The sequence below is a fragment of the Myotis daubentonii genome, chromosome 5 (assembly GCF_963259705.1).
Source record: "Myotis daubentonii chromosome 5, mMyoDau2.1, whole genome shotgun sequence".
Taxonomy (NCBI): Eukaryota; Metazoa; Chordata; class Mammalia; order Chiroptera; family Vespertilionidae; genus Myotis; species Myotis daubentonii.
Genome location: NC_081844.1, coordinates 6,191,074 through 6,207,929, shown reverse-complemented (window position 1 = coordinate 6,207,929; position 16,856 = coordinate 6,191,074). Strand labels below are relative to the sequence as shown.

Genomic DNA, 16,856 nt, shown 5'->3' with positions numbered 1-16,856 from the left:
AATCAAGGGCACATGCCTGGGTTTTGGGCTCACTCCCTAATAGGGGGCATGCAGGAGGCAGCTGGTCAGTGATTCTCATCATTGATACTTCAATCTCTCCCTTTCCCTCTCCCTTCCTCTTTGAAATCAATTTAAAAACAAAACAAAAAAGGACTGGTGAAAGCAGGCATCCTGGCTTGTTCCTGTTCTTAGGGGAAATGGTTTTAGTTTTCGCCCATTGGGTATGATGTTAGCTGTAGGTTTGTCATATATGGCCTTTATTATGTTGAAATATGACCCCTCTATTTCCACTTTGCTGAGAGATTTTATCAAAAATGGGTGTTGATTTTGTTGAATGCTTTTTCAGTGTCTATTGATATGCTCATGTGATATTTGTCTTTCAGTTTGTTTATGTGACGTATCATATTTATTGATTTGAGAATACTGTACCAGCCTTGCATCCCTGGGATAAATCCCACTTGGTCATGATTTATGATATTCCTAATATATTGCTGGATCCGATTTGCTAATATTGAGGATTTTAGCATCTATGTTCATCAGGAATATTGGCCTGTAATTCTCTTTCTTTGTAGTGTCTTTATCTGGTTTTGGAATTAGGATAATGCTGGCCTCATAAAAAGAGTTTGGAAGTGTTCCTTCCTCTTGGATTTTCTGGAATAGTTTGAGGAGGACAGGTGTTAGTTCTTCTTTGAATGTTTGGAAAAACTCCCCTGTGAAGCCGTCTGGACCAGGGCTTTTGTTTGCTGGGAGTTTTGGTTTTCTGATTCTTCCTGATTCATCTTTGGGAGATTGTATTTTTCTAGAAATTTGTTCATTTCATCCACATTGTCTAGCTTGTATTTTCTTACAATCCTTTGTATTTCTGGGGTGTCAGTTGTTACGTCTCTGCTTTTGTTTATGACTTTTTTTTTTTTACTTGGGTCCTTTCTCTTTGTTTCTTGATAAGTCTGGCTAATAGTTCATCAATCTTGTTTATCTTTTCAAAGAACCAGCTCTTGGTTTCATTGATCTTTTATTTATTTATTTACTTTTTATTCTTTATGTCATTTATTTCTGCTCTAATCTTTATTATTTCCTTTGTGATCTGAGACTTGTTTTGTATACTAACATATGGTCTATCTTTGAGAATGGTCCCTGTGCACTTGAGAAGAATGCATATTCTGCAGCTTTGGGGTAAAATGTTCTATGAATGTTAATTAAATCCATCTGATTCAGTGTGTCCTTTAGAGTCACTGTTTCCTTGTTAATTTTTTGTCTGGAAGATCTATCCAGTGAAGTCAGAGGAGTGTTAAAGTTCCCTACTATGACTATTGTTGTCGATCTCTCCATTAAAGTCCTCTAGAAGTTTTTAAAAAAGATATGTTTAGGTGCTCCTATATTGGGTGCATATATGTTTACTAGGGTTATATCCTCTTGTTTGATTGATCCCTTTAGTATTATGTAGTGACTTTTGTTATCTCTTGTGATGACCTTTATTTTGAAATCTATTTTGTCAGATATGAGTATTGCTACCCCAGCTTTTCTCTTTCTTTTCCGTTTGCAAACTGGAATTACAACTAAAATATACAGTCAAACTTCAATTTTCTAATGTCTCCCATCTCAAACAATTTGGTTCCTGACCAAATTAGTCATAGAAAAATGGGAACAAAACTTCTCAGGCGACAAAGATGAGTATGAGTCAGTTTACCACTAAACCTCACGTTGTCAATGTCTCAGGAAATTGTGCTGTGAATATTTATTGATAAATATCACCATGACAAAGAAATAGCAAACCATGCAATAAACTCGTTCAATGACAATGCAGTGTTTCACTTCAGGCAAGTGTTAAAATGCAGACAAAACCAAAAATCATTGGATAGGTTTTTAGTGAGACAGGCCCAGTGAGCCTGGAGCAAGTTCTAGTGGAGCAGAGGCAAAAGAGAGAAAGAACCCCAGAAGAAGAGCTGTGCCACGCCAGCACGGCCAAAGGTGAGCCTGAGGCGGGGCGGTGAAGGACTGAAGAAAAGACAGACAAGAGAATACAGCTGGGGCTCCGTGGATCTCCCTGCCTGGATGAGGACACAAAAGACCCAGGCTGCAAGCTGATGCTTTATTTTGTAGTCTGATTAAAACAAGGGTAGATTAACATGTATATAAATGTTCCTGTTCTTGCAACACTTGCTGCACCTCCCACAGCCCATTAGCTACTTGGGAAGGAATTAGGGAGGGCTACAAGGTCAGGCTTCATTATGCTAGGAGAGCTCTGCCCTCCAGGCCGGGACTTGTTTGTGGCCCTGCCACAGGTCAGCCTGAGGCTTGACCCTAGAGCCACTCCCTACAAAGAGCTACCTGATGTTTTTATGGAAGGGGACTCCTCTTCTAAACAATAACATCCCTCCATCCCGCTTCTCCATGTTCAACCATCAGTAGCTCTCAACATTAAGGGTAAGTCCTAGTGCGTACATAAATTTCCATTTTTTTACTGTATATTTTATTTCCTTTTTGTAAAATTTTCATTTCCATTTTATGTGTTTTTTAAAATGTTTATAGATTAAACAGTACATTAGACATGCACTGTATACAAGAAAGGTTAAAATAGGGAGTCATTTGGGGGCCTGGAATGGATTAATTCAATTTACATTATTTCTAATGGGGGGAAAATGATTCGGTTTTCGAACAAATCGCTTCTTAAACAGCTTTCTGGAATGAATTAAGTTCAAGAACCGAGGTTCCACTGTAGAACAATCAACCTGAATAACCAACCAAAGACTACTTGAACAGAAGTCTTATAACCAAGGATCTACAGAGGAAACCACATCGTGAGTGGTAGAAAGGGTGGAGGCGTGAAAAGGGTTGGCCTTGCTCCCATGGGTGGTGGCTGAGATCCCAGAGAGATATCTCAGCTGCAATGGTTCCCCTGGTAGGTTTTAAACAGGTTGCTCAGGGCCTGTCACAGGGAGTGCCAGGCATTGACCAAAAGGCCCCAGAACAGACAGAACCAGTGCTCAAGGAACGTAGTAAGAACTTCAACAGCATGAAGAGGACATAAAAGGACCCCAAAAAGAACCAGTCAGACATGAAGAATAAACTATCTGAAATAAAGAATACACACAAAGGAATAAACAGTAGGGTGGATGAAGCCAAAGATTGAATCAGCGATTTGGAAGACAAGGCAGCAGAAAACACCCAATTAGAGTAGCAAAAATTCAATTTAAAGAAATGAGGATGGTTGTTGGAAGCTACCCATCGTCTTCACTATCAGAGAAATGTAAACAAGGAGCCCGGAACACTGGTGAACCTTGAGCCCTGGCAAGGGCCAGAGCTAGGCACTGATTGTTTAGTCGAGACAATGGTAGCTCAAGCAACTTCCTGACCAAATAGTGTCAGAGTAAATCTTTACTAATATTTACTGACCTTTAAGATAGTCTGTCTGTTACCGGAATTGCCTGCCTGACTAAGGGCTGTATGTGTATCCAAAATTGAATAAAAGGTTGGCAAGGCCTGGGCACCAGTGAAGTCCTTCCCCTTGTGTTGGACTTTCCTCCTGGCCCCCATTATTTCCAAATTATTATTTCTTGTCTCATCTCTGTCATTTGCTAGCGGCCCTTCTCCAGATCCCGAACCCTGAACCACGCAGGACGTGGCTCACACAGATGGTGTAAGGGACCCTTGGGACAACATCAAGCATAACAACATCCAAATCATCTGGGTACCACAGGAGAAGAGAGAATGCAGACTGATGGAAATGCGGGCTTGTAACTGGACAACCAAGGGGTCCAGACTGCCTGTCACTTATTCAGCCAATTAAGCAGAGTCAGGGTTGGATCATATATGAACGTTTATTCCAATAGTGCCGGCAGCATGGGAGAGCAGCAGGTCATCCACAAAATTCTGCCCTGCCCTCCCCATAAGCCAGCTGCTTATATTGGGTAGAAGGACAAAGATTATGTGGGAAAGTAGGAATTACAGGCATGGGAAAGTGGGCATGGAATTATCATCATGTGGGCTGGGAGAGGAGGGTTGCAGGACCAGGTGACAGGCAAAAGGGGCTGGGATTGTAAGGAGCAGGTGCCTCCTGAACTAGACTGTTTCAGCCATGAGGTTGTAACTCTTTCCTAATGACAGGCAGTTCTCAGAAGGAGGATGGTAGCTCCCATGTCCCAGGGTGCACAACTCCCAACAAGGTTAGAATGTGCTTTTTCTAATCAGAACAGAACCGTCATGGTTATAGAGCATGATTAATATTTCTTATAATTGCTGCTGGTCCCCAAGATTCTATTTCTGCTCTTAGACTGGTGCAATCACTATGGAAAGCAGTATAGAGTTTTCTTATAAAATTAAAAATGGAATTGTCATGACCCAGTGATCTCACTGATGCAAAAGAATGTATGCACCCATATGTTCATTAAAATGTTATTTTCAATGGCCAAAATTTGGAAGCAGCCCAGGTGCCCATCAGTAGATAAGTGGATAAAAGATCTGTGACACAGCTCTAGCTGATTTGGCTCAGTGAATAGAGCATTGGCCTGTGGACTGAAAGGTCCCAGGTTCAATTTTGGTCAATGGCACATTGTCCCCGTTGTAGGCTCAGTCCCCAGTAGGGGACATGCAGGAGGCAACAGATCAATGATTTTCTCTCATCATAGATGTTTCTATCTCTCCCTCTCCCTACCTCTCTGAAATAAATAAAATCCTATCCTATATAATAAAAGGGTAATATGCAAATCGACCAAACGGAGGAATGACCGGTTGCTATGATGCACACTGACCACCAGGGGGCAGACGCTCAAAGCAGAAACTCCCACAGGGGGAGCTGCTCAGCCAGAAGCCACCTGACAGCTGGTGAGCACAGCGAAGTGGGAGCAGCGGTGGTGGGAGCCTCTCCCGCCTCTGCAGCAGCACTAAGGATGTCCAACTGCAGCTTAGGTCCGCTCCCTAAGCTGTCAGTCGGATGTCCCCCGAGGGCTCCTGGACTGCGAAAGGGCACATGCTGGGCTGAGGGACTCCCCTGCCCCTCAGGTGTGCATGAATGTTGTGCACCGGGCCTCTAGTATATGTACATATATATTTTAAAAATGGTGGTACAATCACATAATGGAATACTGTAAAAAAGAAGGAAATCTTACATTTTGCAATAGCATGGATAAAACTGGAGTGTATTACACTAAGTGAAATAAGCCAATCAGAGAAAGACAAATACTATATGGTTTCACTTATATGTGGAACCTCAGGAAAAAAATAAACAAACAAAATAGAAACAAACTCATAGAGCCCTGCTGGAGAGGCTCAGTTGGTTAAGTGTTGTCCTGCTGGACCAAAGGGTTGCCAGTTCGATTCCCTGCACATACCTGGGTAGGAGACAGGCCTGTGATCCATCTTCAGCATAGTCAACTTTTAGAAAACAAACAGCACTGGCCAGTCGGTTACCGAATTTCCCCAGGGTAAAGGGGGAGAGGGTACAAGAACAAAGAACTGTGCATGTGACCAGTAGCACATTTTCCAGGAAGATCTGCCTAGACCAGGGGTGGGCAACCCCTGGCACGCGTGCCAAACATGGCACACCAATAACTTTTGCTGGCATGCAAAACCCTCTCTTATAATCTTCCATTTACAATTTTTTTCTTAATATCGACTTTTTTATTTTTCAGATAAATTCAGTGTAGGCGCATCTTAGATATAAATAAATAATTTTACATAACAAGTTATCTTAAAGATCATAGACATGGATTGACAAGAGAGAAGGAGAGCAATTTCTATGCCTCTGCCTTAACTCTCCCTGCCTTCCTAGATCCGACCAGTTTTGGTTTCATCCACATACGCTTGTGAATCTTTGTTCTCAGTGATGAATTCTGTTAAGTCTCGTAATAGGAGTAGCCTGACGGATGAAAGCAGTAGCTCGTGCATATCTCTGAAGGTCACGAAATATAAACCTGATGTAAAATCTCTGTCACCAGTGATGCAGCAGCAAAAGTCCCACTGATAATATCAAAGGGAGTCATAACGTTTTCTGTCGGACTATCAGTGTACATGTATATGTTAAAAAATAAATGGCCGAAACCGGTTTGGCTCAGTGGATAGAGCATTGGCCTGTGGACTGAAAGGTCCCAGGTTCGATTCCGGTCAAGGGCATGTACCTTGGTTGTGGGCACATCCCCAGTAGGAGATGTGCAGGAGGCAGCTGATCGATGTTTCTCTCTCATCGATGTTTCTAACTCTCTATCTCTCTCCCTTCCTCTCTGTAAAAAATCAATAAAATATATCTTAAAAAATGTATTTTTCATCATCATATACTGTGTTTTTGTCGCTCGAATGAGTTTTATTATTTCTTCAAGGTTCTTCACATACGTTCACCTTAAGAGATATCAAGTAGGCATAACATGTTCTCAAAAAATTAGGGTTGGCACGCAGAAAAATTTTGAGTCAGAGATTTTGCTGGTTTTGGCATGCACTCACACAAAGGTTGCCCACCCCTGGCCTAGACAAAGGGAGGTGGAGACAACTAGAAAAGGCCTCAGCCCATTTTTAAAAATAACCCAATAGGAGACAATAAGACCCAGGTGACTTAGGGGAGAGACTGTTAACTCCACAGTCCTCAGCCAGTGAGGAGCCAGAGGAGGGACGCTGGCACCATAAGGTTAAGTAGCCTGTGACCGCTGCTCTGTGTGTGCCTGCCTGCCCACAGGTACCCGCTCTCGAGAATGTATTAAAGCTCTGGTTTTCGCCGTCCTTCCTGTCTCCAAGTCCATTACTGGGACCCGGACAGGTGAGACTTCTCACAGTCCCAACTGGGGAGCATATGGAAGGCAATGGGTCAACGTTTCTCTATCTTTCTCCCTTCCTCACTCTAAGCATATCCTTGGGTGAGGATTTTTAAAAAATATATATATATTTTTTACAAAGGAACAGACTCGTAGGTGCAGAGAACAAACTGCCAGTTATCAGCGGGGAGAGGGTTGGGCGAAAAAGGTAAAGGGACTAAGAAAAAAAGTGAGAGGCAAGATGGCTGCAGACTAGCTGGACGCCGTGTCCCCTTGCTCCCAGCCAGGGGGCAGATTTACAGCGAAGCTACTGCACGATCCACCGGAAACACCAAGCGAAGTGCAGCTGACCAGAACCGCTGCATCTAGGGAGCACTGCCGGAGCCACCTGGGACCCACAGGAGGACTGCCCTTGTGGAAAGGGAGGACCCCGCCCGCCCCCGCCCCCGCCTGTGTGGCCGCTGAGGGGCAGGAGGGATATCCTGGCTGCAAAGCTCCTTCCCTCTGGGGTGTGAGGCCTCAGCCCCACACGGGGCTCCCACACCCAGAGCAGCAGAGACGGGAAGAAGAGCCGGCCTAGCACCGGGCACAGGGAGCCTCGGTCTGCGCCTTCCCAGGGGAGGAGCCCTCTTGCCAGCCGCCCAGCTGAGGACGTGGCTCCAGGCTCTGCTGGGGGAGGGGCTTCGCTGCCGCGATCCCGTCTGGAAGAGGGGTCTGCGGGCCGCACCCAGCAGTGGCTCTGAGGGATCCTCTACTGTCTTTTTTTAAAATATATTTTTATTGATTTCAGAGAGGAAGAGAGGGGTGAGAGAGATAGAAACATCCATGATGAGAGAGAATCATTGACTGGCAATCTCACTTCTGGGTATTTATCCAAAGAAATCCAAAACATTAATTCAAAAAGATACATGCACCCCCATGTTTATTGCAGCACTATTCACAATAGCCAAAGCATGACTGATCTCAGAGGGGAGGCTCGGGGCGATGGGAAGGGATTAACCAAAGAATGTATATGCATATAGGGATCACCAAGGACACAGATAATAGTGTGGTGAAGCCTGAGATAGGGCGGGGGGTTGGGTGGAGCAAGGAAGTGAGTGGGGGAGGGGGGAATAGGGGGCATTTATAACAATGTCAACAATAAAAAATAAATTTTAGAAAAACCATCTTAAGTGTCCACGGATAGACAATTGGATAAAGAAGTTGTAGCCCTAGCCAGTTTGGCTCAGTGGATGGAGTGTTGGCCTGAGGACTAAAGGGTCCCGGGTTCAACTCTAACCAAGGGCATATGCCTGGGTTGCAGGCTCGATCCCCCCAGTAGGGGGTGTGCTGGAGGCAGCCAATCAATAATTCTCTGTCATCATTGATGTTTCTATCTCTCTATCGCTCTCCCTTCCTCTCTGAAATCAATAATAAAATTTTTTAAATAAAAAAAGTTGTACATTTATGCAGTAGAATATTATTCAACCATAAAAAAGAATAAAATCTTACCATTTGTGACACTATGGATGGACTCATAGGGTATTATGCTAAGTGAAATAAGTCAGACAGATAAAGAAAAATACCATACGGTTTCACTTATATTTGGGGAATCTAAAAAACAAAATATATGAAATAAAACAAAGAATCTCATAAATACAGAGAACAATTTGATGTTTGCCAGTTGGAAGCGGTTCTAGGGGGCTGGGGGTTGGTGAAGGGATTAAGAAGTACAAATTGCCCGTTACAAAAACAGTCAAAGGAATGCAAAGTACAGCATGGGGAATATAGTCAATAATCCCATATAATAAAAGGCTAGTATGCAAATCAACCGAATGGCAGGACAAATGTTGGCCACGACGTGCACAGACCACCAGGGGGCAGACGCTCAATGCAGGAGGTTTCCCCTGGTGGTCAGTGCACTCCCACAGGGGGAGCACTGCTCAGTCAGAAGCAGGCTCATGACTGGCGAGCACAACACGGTGGTAGGAGCCTCTCCCGCCTCTGCAGCAGGGCTAAGGGCAACTATATTCAAGCTGTCAGTCGGATATCCCCCAAAGGCTCCCAGACTGCAAGAGGGCGCAGGCCAGGCTGAGGGACTCCCCCCCCCGCCCCCCCCCCCCCACACACACACACTGAGTGCACGAATTTTGTGTACTGGGCCTCTAGTATTATAATAACTATATATGGTGTCAGGTGGATACTATACTTATGGGGTGATCATTTGTAAGGTATATAAATGTCTAATCATTACATTGTACACCTGAAACTAATATAGTACCATATGTCAACTGTAATTACAATTTTAAAAATTATAATAAAACTAGAGGCCTGGTACACAAAAATTTGTGCACTTGGGGGGTCCCTCAGCCCGGTCTGTGCCCTCTCGCAGTCTGGGATCCCTCGGGGGATGTTCTACTTGCTTAGGCCCACTCCCTAGGGGATCGGGCCTAAGCTGGCAATCAGACATCCCTCTGGCAGCCTGGGAGCCCTCGGGGGATGTCCACTTGCCAGTGGGGAGCAGGCCTAAGCTGCAGTCGGACATCCTTAGCGCTGCTGAGGAGGCGGGAGAGGCTCCCGCCACCACTGCTGTGCTGGCAGCCATCAGCCTGGCTTGTGGCTGAGCAGAGCTCCCTCTGTGGGAGTGCACTGATGCTCCTGCATTGAGCGTCTGCCCCCAGTGGTCAGTGTGTGTCATAGTGACCAGTCATTCCCAGTTGTTCTGTTGTTAGGGTCAATTTGCATATTACCCTTTTATTATATAGGACAGAGGCCTGGTGCATGGGTGGGGGCCAGGTGGTTTGCCCTGAAGGGTGACCCAATCAGGGTGGGGGTCCTGCTAGGGTGCCTGGCCAGCCTGGGTGAGGGGCTGAGGGCTCTTTTCAGGTTGGCCACACCCCCTTCAGGGTGGGGGTCCCCAATGGGGTGCCTGGCCAGCCTGGGTGAGGGGCTAATGGCTGATTGCAGGCTGGTCAAGCCCCCCAATGGGGACCCTCACCCTGTGGAGGTTTGGCCAGCCTGGGTGAGGGGCTGAGGGCTGTTTTCAGGCTGGTCACACCCTATTCAGGGTGAGGCGGCCCCACTGGGGTTACCTGGCAAGCCTGGGTGAGGGGCTGAGGGCCGTTTTCAGGCTGGCCACGCCCACGGGCTCTAAGCAGGTATCTGGGATTTATTTAACTTCTATAATTGAAACTTTGTAGCCTTGGTCCTACTAGAAGCCTGGGTTGCCCCTGGCAACCCAAGTTCCTAGCCCTTCCTTGAGTGGAGGCCATGGCGGCTGGAAGCAGGTATTTGGAATTTATTTATCTTCTATAATTGAAACTTTGTAGCCTTGAGCGGAGCTCAGGGATGTCCAGGGCAGGCGGGAAGCTTGACTTCCTCCATCGCCGGGGGCAACCTAAGCCTCCTGCTCACTCCAGCTCCGTGGTCGCCGCCACCTTTGTGACGGAGTGAGGGAGTGAGGGTGTGATGGTTAATTTGCATATTACTCTTTTATTAGATAGGCTACATATAAGTATATATGACCCACTTTAAGCTTAGGACTTTGATATTTTAGTGAAAAAGGACAAATTTGATGAGAACAATGCATGTTACAAAGCTGACAAAATTAAACAAAAAATGTGAATACTCTGTAACTTCCATCAAATATTAGGAGACATAAGGTCAATCATACACAAACTCTTCAAGAGAGTAAAACAAGTTCCAAGGCTGGACCACTGAGAAGCACCAGCATTTTATTTTATTTTATTTATTTTTTAAAAAATATATTTTACTGATTTTTTACAGAGAGGAAGGGAGAGGGAAAGAGAAACATCGACGAGAGAGAAGCATTGATCAGCTGCCTCTTGCACACCCCCTACCGGGGATGTGCCCTCAACCAAGGTACATGCCCTTGACTGGAATCGAACCTGGGACCCTTCGGTCCGCAGGCCGACGCTCTATCCACTGAGCCAAACCAGTCAGGGCGAGCACCAGCATTTTAGATGTGCCCAGGAAAGGGTAATGTTAGGTGGTGGAGAAATGGCTGTGAGTGAGGATGCAAACAGCAGAGTGTGGTGTCAAACGGAGGAAGGAGTGATTTCAGGAAAGAGATAAAGTGGAGGAAGGAGCAATTTCAGGAGGGAGTTGTTGAGCAGCATTTGTAAGTGCTGGAGATAAAGCGATTGAGATTAAGACTGTACATTGCATTTTAATGTCTGTAGTAGTTACCTTTGAGGGGAGGCATTTGGCTTTTTTAAAACATGACCAATGTTAGTACAACTATATACAATCAAATAATTATTTCATCAGGAAGGACAAGAGCCTTATGATTTCACTCATATGTAGGATATAAAACAGAAAGCAACAAATGAACAAACAACTCACAGACAAAGACAAACATAATGGTGGTTGCCAAAGGAGAAGGAGGATGAAGCAGGTATAGAAGGTCAAATATATGGTGATGAAGGGAAACTAGATTTTGGGTGGTGAGCACACAATGCAAAATACAGATGAATTCTAAACTTGGAACATATAATGTTATTAACCAAGTTACCTCAATAAATTTAATTATAAAAATTGTCTCATATGACAATTTTATGTGCAATACACTATGATTTTTTTTAAAGTATGTTATTCTATTTATGATAATGATGATATTAGAAAAATATTTATTTCATTGCCTTAGCCAGTTTGGCTCAGTGGATAGAGCTTTGGCCTGTGGACCAAAGGGTCCCAGGTTTGAATCCGGTCAAGGGCACGTACTTCAGTTGCAGTTTCCTCCCTGCCCAGGCCCTGATTGGGGCATGTGCAGGAGGCAACCAATTGATGTGCTTTTCTCATGTCGATATTTCTCCCTTCTTTCCCTCTCTCTTTTACTCTCTCTAGAAATCAATGGAAAAATATCCTCTGGTGAGGGATATATATATACATTTTTTTCATAGACCATTTAAAAATTAATATATTTGGGAGTTTGCTGCTTTGAACAACTACTTCAAAAGTGAAACCAAAAAACGGAAGGGACATCACCCAGAACCACAGGAACGCTGGCTGAGTGGAAGTCCTACAACTAGGAGGAAAGAGAAACGCATACGGACACTCAGAGGAGGCGCAGTGCTGAAGTCAAATTCTGAGGTGCGGAGTGTGCGGAGAGGGCTGGCGGCGGAGGGCGCGGTTGTTGTTTTCAATCGGGAGGGAGTTGCAGACTCTGAGCACCAGATCCGGGCGAGTCTTTAGGGACCCAGACTCAAACGGGAGAAGCGGGACTGTCTGGCTTCGGTCAGAGCGAGTGCAGCTTTCTCTCCGAGCTTTGCAGCGGGTGCTGGGACTCAGAGAGGCAGAGCCCCTTGGGACAGGACTGAGAGCCGCCATAACTGCTCTCTCCGGCCCACCCTGTTGATCCTGTGCAACCCGCCCCGCCCAAGCCCTGCACAGAGGCATTTGCCAGATAGCCTCAGGCAAAGGCTAGATTAGCACCTCCCTAGAGGACAGAAGTTCTCTCACTGCTGACACAGCTGATTCTCATAGCCACTTGGCCTGGAGGTCAAACCCTCCCTGGAATTAGCTACAACAATCAAGATTTATCTATAAGACTGCGAACAAAGACCACTAGGGGGTGCACCAAGGAAGCATAACAAAATGCGGAGACAAAGAAACAGGACAAAATTGTCAATGGAAGAAATAGAGTTCAGAACCACACTTTTAAGGTCTCTCAAGAACTGTTTAGAAGCTGCCGATAAACTTAATGAGATCTACACGAAAACTAATAAGACCCTCGATCTTATATTGGGGAACCAACTAGAAATTAAGCACACACGGACTGAAATAACGAATATTATACAGACGCCCGACAGCAGACCAGAGGAGCGCAAGAATCAAGTCAATGATTTGAAATGTGAGGAAGCAAAAAACATCCAACCGGAAAAGCAAAATGAAAAAAGAATCCAAAAATGCGAGGATAGTGTAAGGAGCCTCTGGGACAGCTTCAAGCGTACCAACATCAGAATTATAGGGGTGCCAGAAGATGAGAGAGAGCAAGATATTGAAAACCTATTTGAAGAAATAATGAAAGAAAACTTCCCCCACCTGGTGAAAGAAATGGACTTACAGGTCCAAGAAGCTCGGAGAACCCCAAACAAAAGGAATCCAAAGAGGACCACACCAAGACACATCATCATTAAAATGCCAAGAGCAAAAGATAAAGAGAGAATCTTAAAAACAGCAAGAGAAAGAAACTCAGTTACCTACAAGGGAATACCCATACGACTGTCAGCTGATTTCTCAACAGAAACTTTGCAGGCCAGAAGGGAGTGGCAAGAAATATTCAAAGTGATGAATACCAAGAACCTACAACCAAGATTACTTTATCCAGCAAAGCTATCATTCAGAATTGAAGGTCAGATAAAGAGCTTCACAGATAAGGAAAAGCTAAAGGAGTTCATCACCACCAAACCAGGATTATATGAAATGCTGAAAGGTATCCTTTAAGAAGAGGAAGAGGAAGAAAAAGGTAAAGATACACATTATGAACAACAAATATGCATTTATCAAGAAGTGAATCTAAGAATCAAGTGAATAAATAATCTGATGAACAGAATGAACTGTTGATTATAATAGAATCAGGGACATAGAAAGGGAATGGACTGACTATTCTTGGGGGGGAAAGGGGTGTGGGAGATGTGGGAAGAGACTGGACAAAAATTGTGCACCTATGGATGAGGACAGTGGGTGGGGAGTGAGGGCGGAGGGTGGGGCGGGAACTGGGAGGAGGGGAGTTATGGGGGGAAAAAAAAAGGAACAAATGTAATAATCTGAACAATAAAGATTTAATTTAAAAAAAAAAGAAATGGGGAAGAAAAAAATAAATAAATAAATAAAAATTAATATATTTATTTCACAGACCATCAAGTACACTCAGTGGAGCTGAGAGATTGGAAAGTCACATGGCTAGACAATTCTTTGAAGAAGTTTGACTGTAAGAGGAGAAGACAGTCGAAGCAACAGTAATGAGAAAAGTTGGTTTCCTTCAGCTATGCCTGCCCCAAGGGACTAAGCATCGTTACTTATAGTTGTCCCTGTTAAAGTAATCACATGATGACTACACATAGATACTAAATCAAACAGAGTAAATGCACGAGCAAAGAAGATATACTTAACACCAACTAATATTCCAAATAGCCCTATTTTGAAATAACAATATGGAAATTAAAATCCATAGGATTTTGATTAATTGCTATTAATTGCTTCCTATAGAAGTGTACAAAGTGTTGCTTTAAAGAAATTATATATAGATACAACTATAATACAAATAATAATAAAATCAGTTTTGTGAGGCAAAAAATGAAGGGCTGAGACATTTCTGTGAAGACTCCAGGCCACGTCTCCTCCAATCCTGAGAGTATCAGAATCTCAGCTAATTTGGATGTTTCATTTACAGCTTCCCTAGTAAAACAAATATTGTGAAGCAATGACTTACTTTTCTTATCTTGACATCGGTTTCCTTTCTCCAGTGCAGTAATTTCCTGCCTACAAGAGAAAGAGATAACGTGAGACACTCCACTTTTCCGAAGCTGAAATTGTGCTTGAAAGAAATGTTTCATTGCTCTTAACCTAAGGCCATTGCTAGATTGACAATTTAAAAGTTAAATAAAATTGAAATCCTGCTTATCCTGTTTTTTAAAAATATGTTTTTATTGAGGTTTTAAAGAGAGAGAGAGGGAGAGGGAGAGAGAGATGGAAACATCAATGAGAGAGCAACATCGATTGGCTGCCTCCTGCATGTCCCCTACTTGGGGTAGAGCCCACAATCCAGGCATGTGCCCTGATCTAGAATGGAACCGGCGACCTCTTGGTGCATGGGAGGATACTCAACCAACTGAGCCTCACCGGCTGGGCATACTTACCTTGTTTTGTTTTCTTTCTGAAAAACCATGAAATATAGCTGATAACACTGTATTGTATAATGTAAATTAGCTGACAGTAGAATTTAAATGCTCTCACCAAAACAAACAAAAAAAGCTAAATATGTGAGGTGGTGAATGTGTTAATTAACTCAATGGAGGGGATCTTTTATAATGTATACATATATCAAATCACAATGTACACTTTAAATAGATTTTTATATTTTGGTGGGGTAACTGCTTATAGTTCTTTTCTAGTTATTTGGTCTGTCACAGTGCAATAAATATATATATGTATGTATGTATTTTAGGAGCCCGGTGCCCGAATTCATGCACCTTGAAAGGAACTGTGGGCCACGAGGCTGCAGTGGGCACAGGGGCAGGTCTCGGCCCATCCTCCACGATCCCTCATGGCCCCTCCCTCTGCAGCCCCTGGTCCCCTGTCTGCTGGCAGCACTGATAGCGCAGAGCAATTGGGGCCGGCACCAGCAACAGGTGCAAGCGGGGCCAGCGCCATCAGCGGGTGTGAGCAACTGGCCCTGATTGCCCCTCAGAAAGAGGGAGAGGTGGAGAAGCCCTCAGGGGTGATCGGGGCTAGCAGCCACCGCTCACACCCACTGGCAGTGCCAAGTGATCGGGGCCGGCAGCAGGGACTGGCAGCGGTATGAGCAGTAGCTCTGGTGCCAACAGCAGGTGCGAGCAGGGCTGGTGCCGGCAGCAGGTGTTAGCGCCAGGCAGGACCATGGCGTGTGAGAGCAAAGAATTTTCAGTAACCACCAAATGCTCGCGCCAGTGACAGTGACCAGTATCCCACCTTGGTCTGGTGCCCTCGCTCACCTGCTCCACCATCCTGCCGTGGCTGGTGCTCACCATGTTCTGTGCTCTGCCACCCGCTGCCGACACATGCTATGTTCTGCATGTGCCCCCTGGTGGTCAGCACACATCATAGCTACTGGTTGTTCGGTTGTTCCACCATTCAGCCTATTTGCATATTAGCCTTTTATTATATAGGATGTGTGTGTGTGTGTGTGTGTGTGTGTGTATCACACATATATTTTTTTAATTAAAAATTTTAATGTTGAGATTCCAAAATGGTGGTGGAGTAAGTAGAAGCCACACTGACATGCTCCCAGGACCAAACTGGAATTACAACTAAATACAGAAAACCATCCTGAATGATCAACTGAAGACTAGCTGGAGAGAAGCCTGGTGACCAAGAACGGAAAGTGGAGACTGAATAAAGACTGGTAGGAAGATGGAGGTGTGAGAGGGCTGGCCAGGCTTCCATAGACAGCAGCTGAAGTTCCAGAGGGATATCTCAGCTATGGGGGTTGCCACTGAGACTGTGGGGTCTAAACCCAAAGCTGGGCTCCCCAGCCCAGAGCACAGACGTGAGAAAGGTGCCCACATAACATTGGGCTGTGAAAAGCAGCAGAGTGGCTATCTGCCAGGGAGAGAGGCTGGAAATGCAGGCACCCTCTTAAAGGGCCAATGCACAAAAGTCTGTGCGCAGCCTCTCAGTTTGTGCTCCAGCAGAGGGAAGACTGAGTGGACTGGAGCTGTGTGGGCAGAAATCAGAGTTGGGGGCTCAGGGGTTAAGAGCTTAGGGGCAGATACCCCTGTTTCCTGTACTGAGTCATTCCTACATACTGAGGAGAACATCTTTCTACAGCAAACCTTTATCATCTAGGCAGCTTTTTCCTGGGGGGAGAAGCAATTGCCTCACCCTGTTGGAAAACCTCTCAATGCACCCGGTAATCGATAGCCTAAGGCTAATCAAGACTGAATAATAATCAGACTTCAGGCAGAGGCAGATCTCTGGAGACTTTAAATCTTTCTCTGATCTAATTTGGAGCCCTGGGCTAGGAAAACCAGACCTTGGTGCACATGTTGGTCCTTTCCAAAGGCACCCAGCCCCAGCAGAGGGAGCCACAAGGTGTAAATTGCTGATAGCTCCAAACAGGGTGCTCAGCACAAGTCAGAAACAGTGTCTGACATAGTCCTGCACTAGAGATTGGGAGTCGGAGCAGATCTACCTAATACGTAGACACAAACCCAAACAGGCAACCAAAATGGGAAGACAAAAAAACAAGTCCCAAATGAAAGAACAAGAGAATTCTCCAGAAGAAGAGCTAAATTAAATGGAGATAAGAAATTTATCTGATATAGAGTTCAGAATAATGATGGCAAGGATGCTCAACAGCATGAGAAAAGATATAGTAACTATGAAAAAAGACCAGTTGGAAATAAAGAATGATATAGC

At 44.7% G+C, this 16,856-nt stretch overlaps 1 protein-coding gene across 1 annotated transcript in view; it reads right to left on the bottom strand.

Annotated features, from left to right (window-relative positions):
• Positions 1-16,856, bottom strand: part of GCSAML (germinal center associated signaling and motility like) — a 35,321-nt gene that overhangs the window by 6,340 nt on the left and 12,125 nt on the right. The window contains exon 2 of the mRNA XM_059695125.1: positions 14,170-14,219. Within this exon, the coding sequence (XP_059551108.1) occupies positions 14,170-14,219 (50 nt within the window). The remainder of the gene's footprint in view (positions 1-14,169; positions 14,220-16,856) is intronic.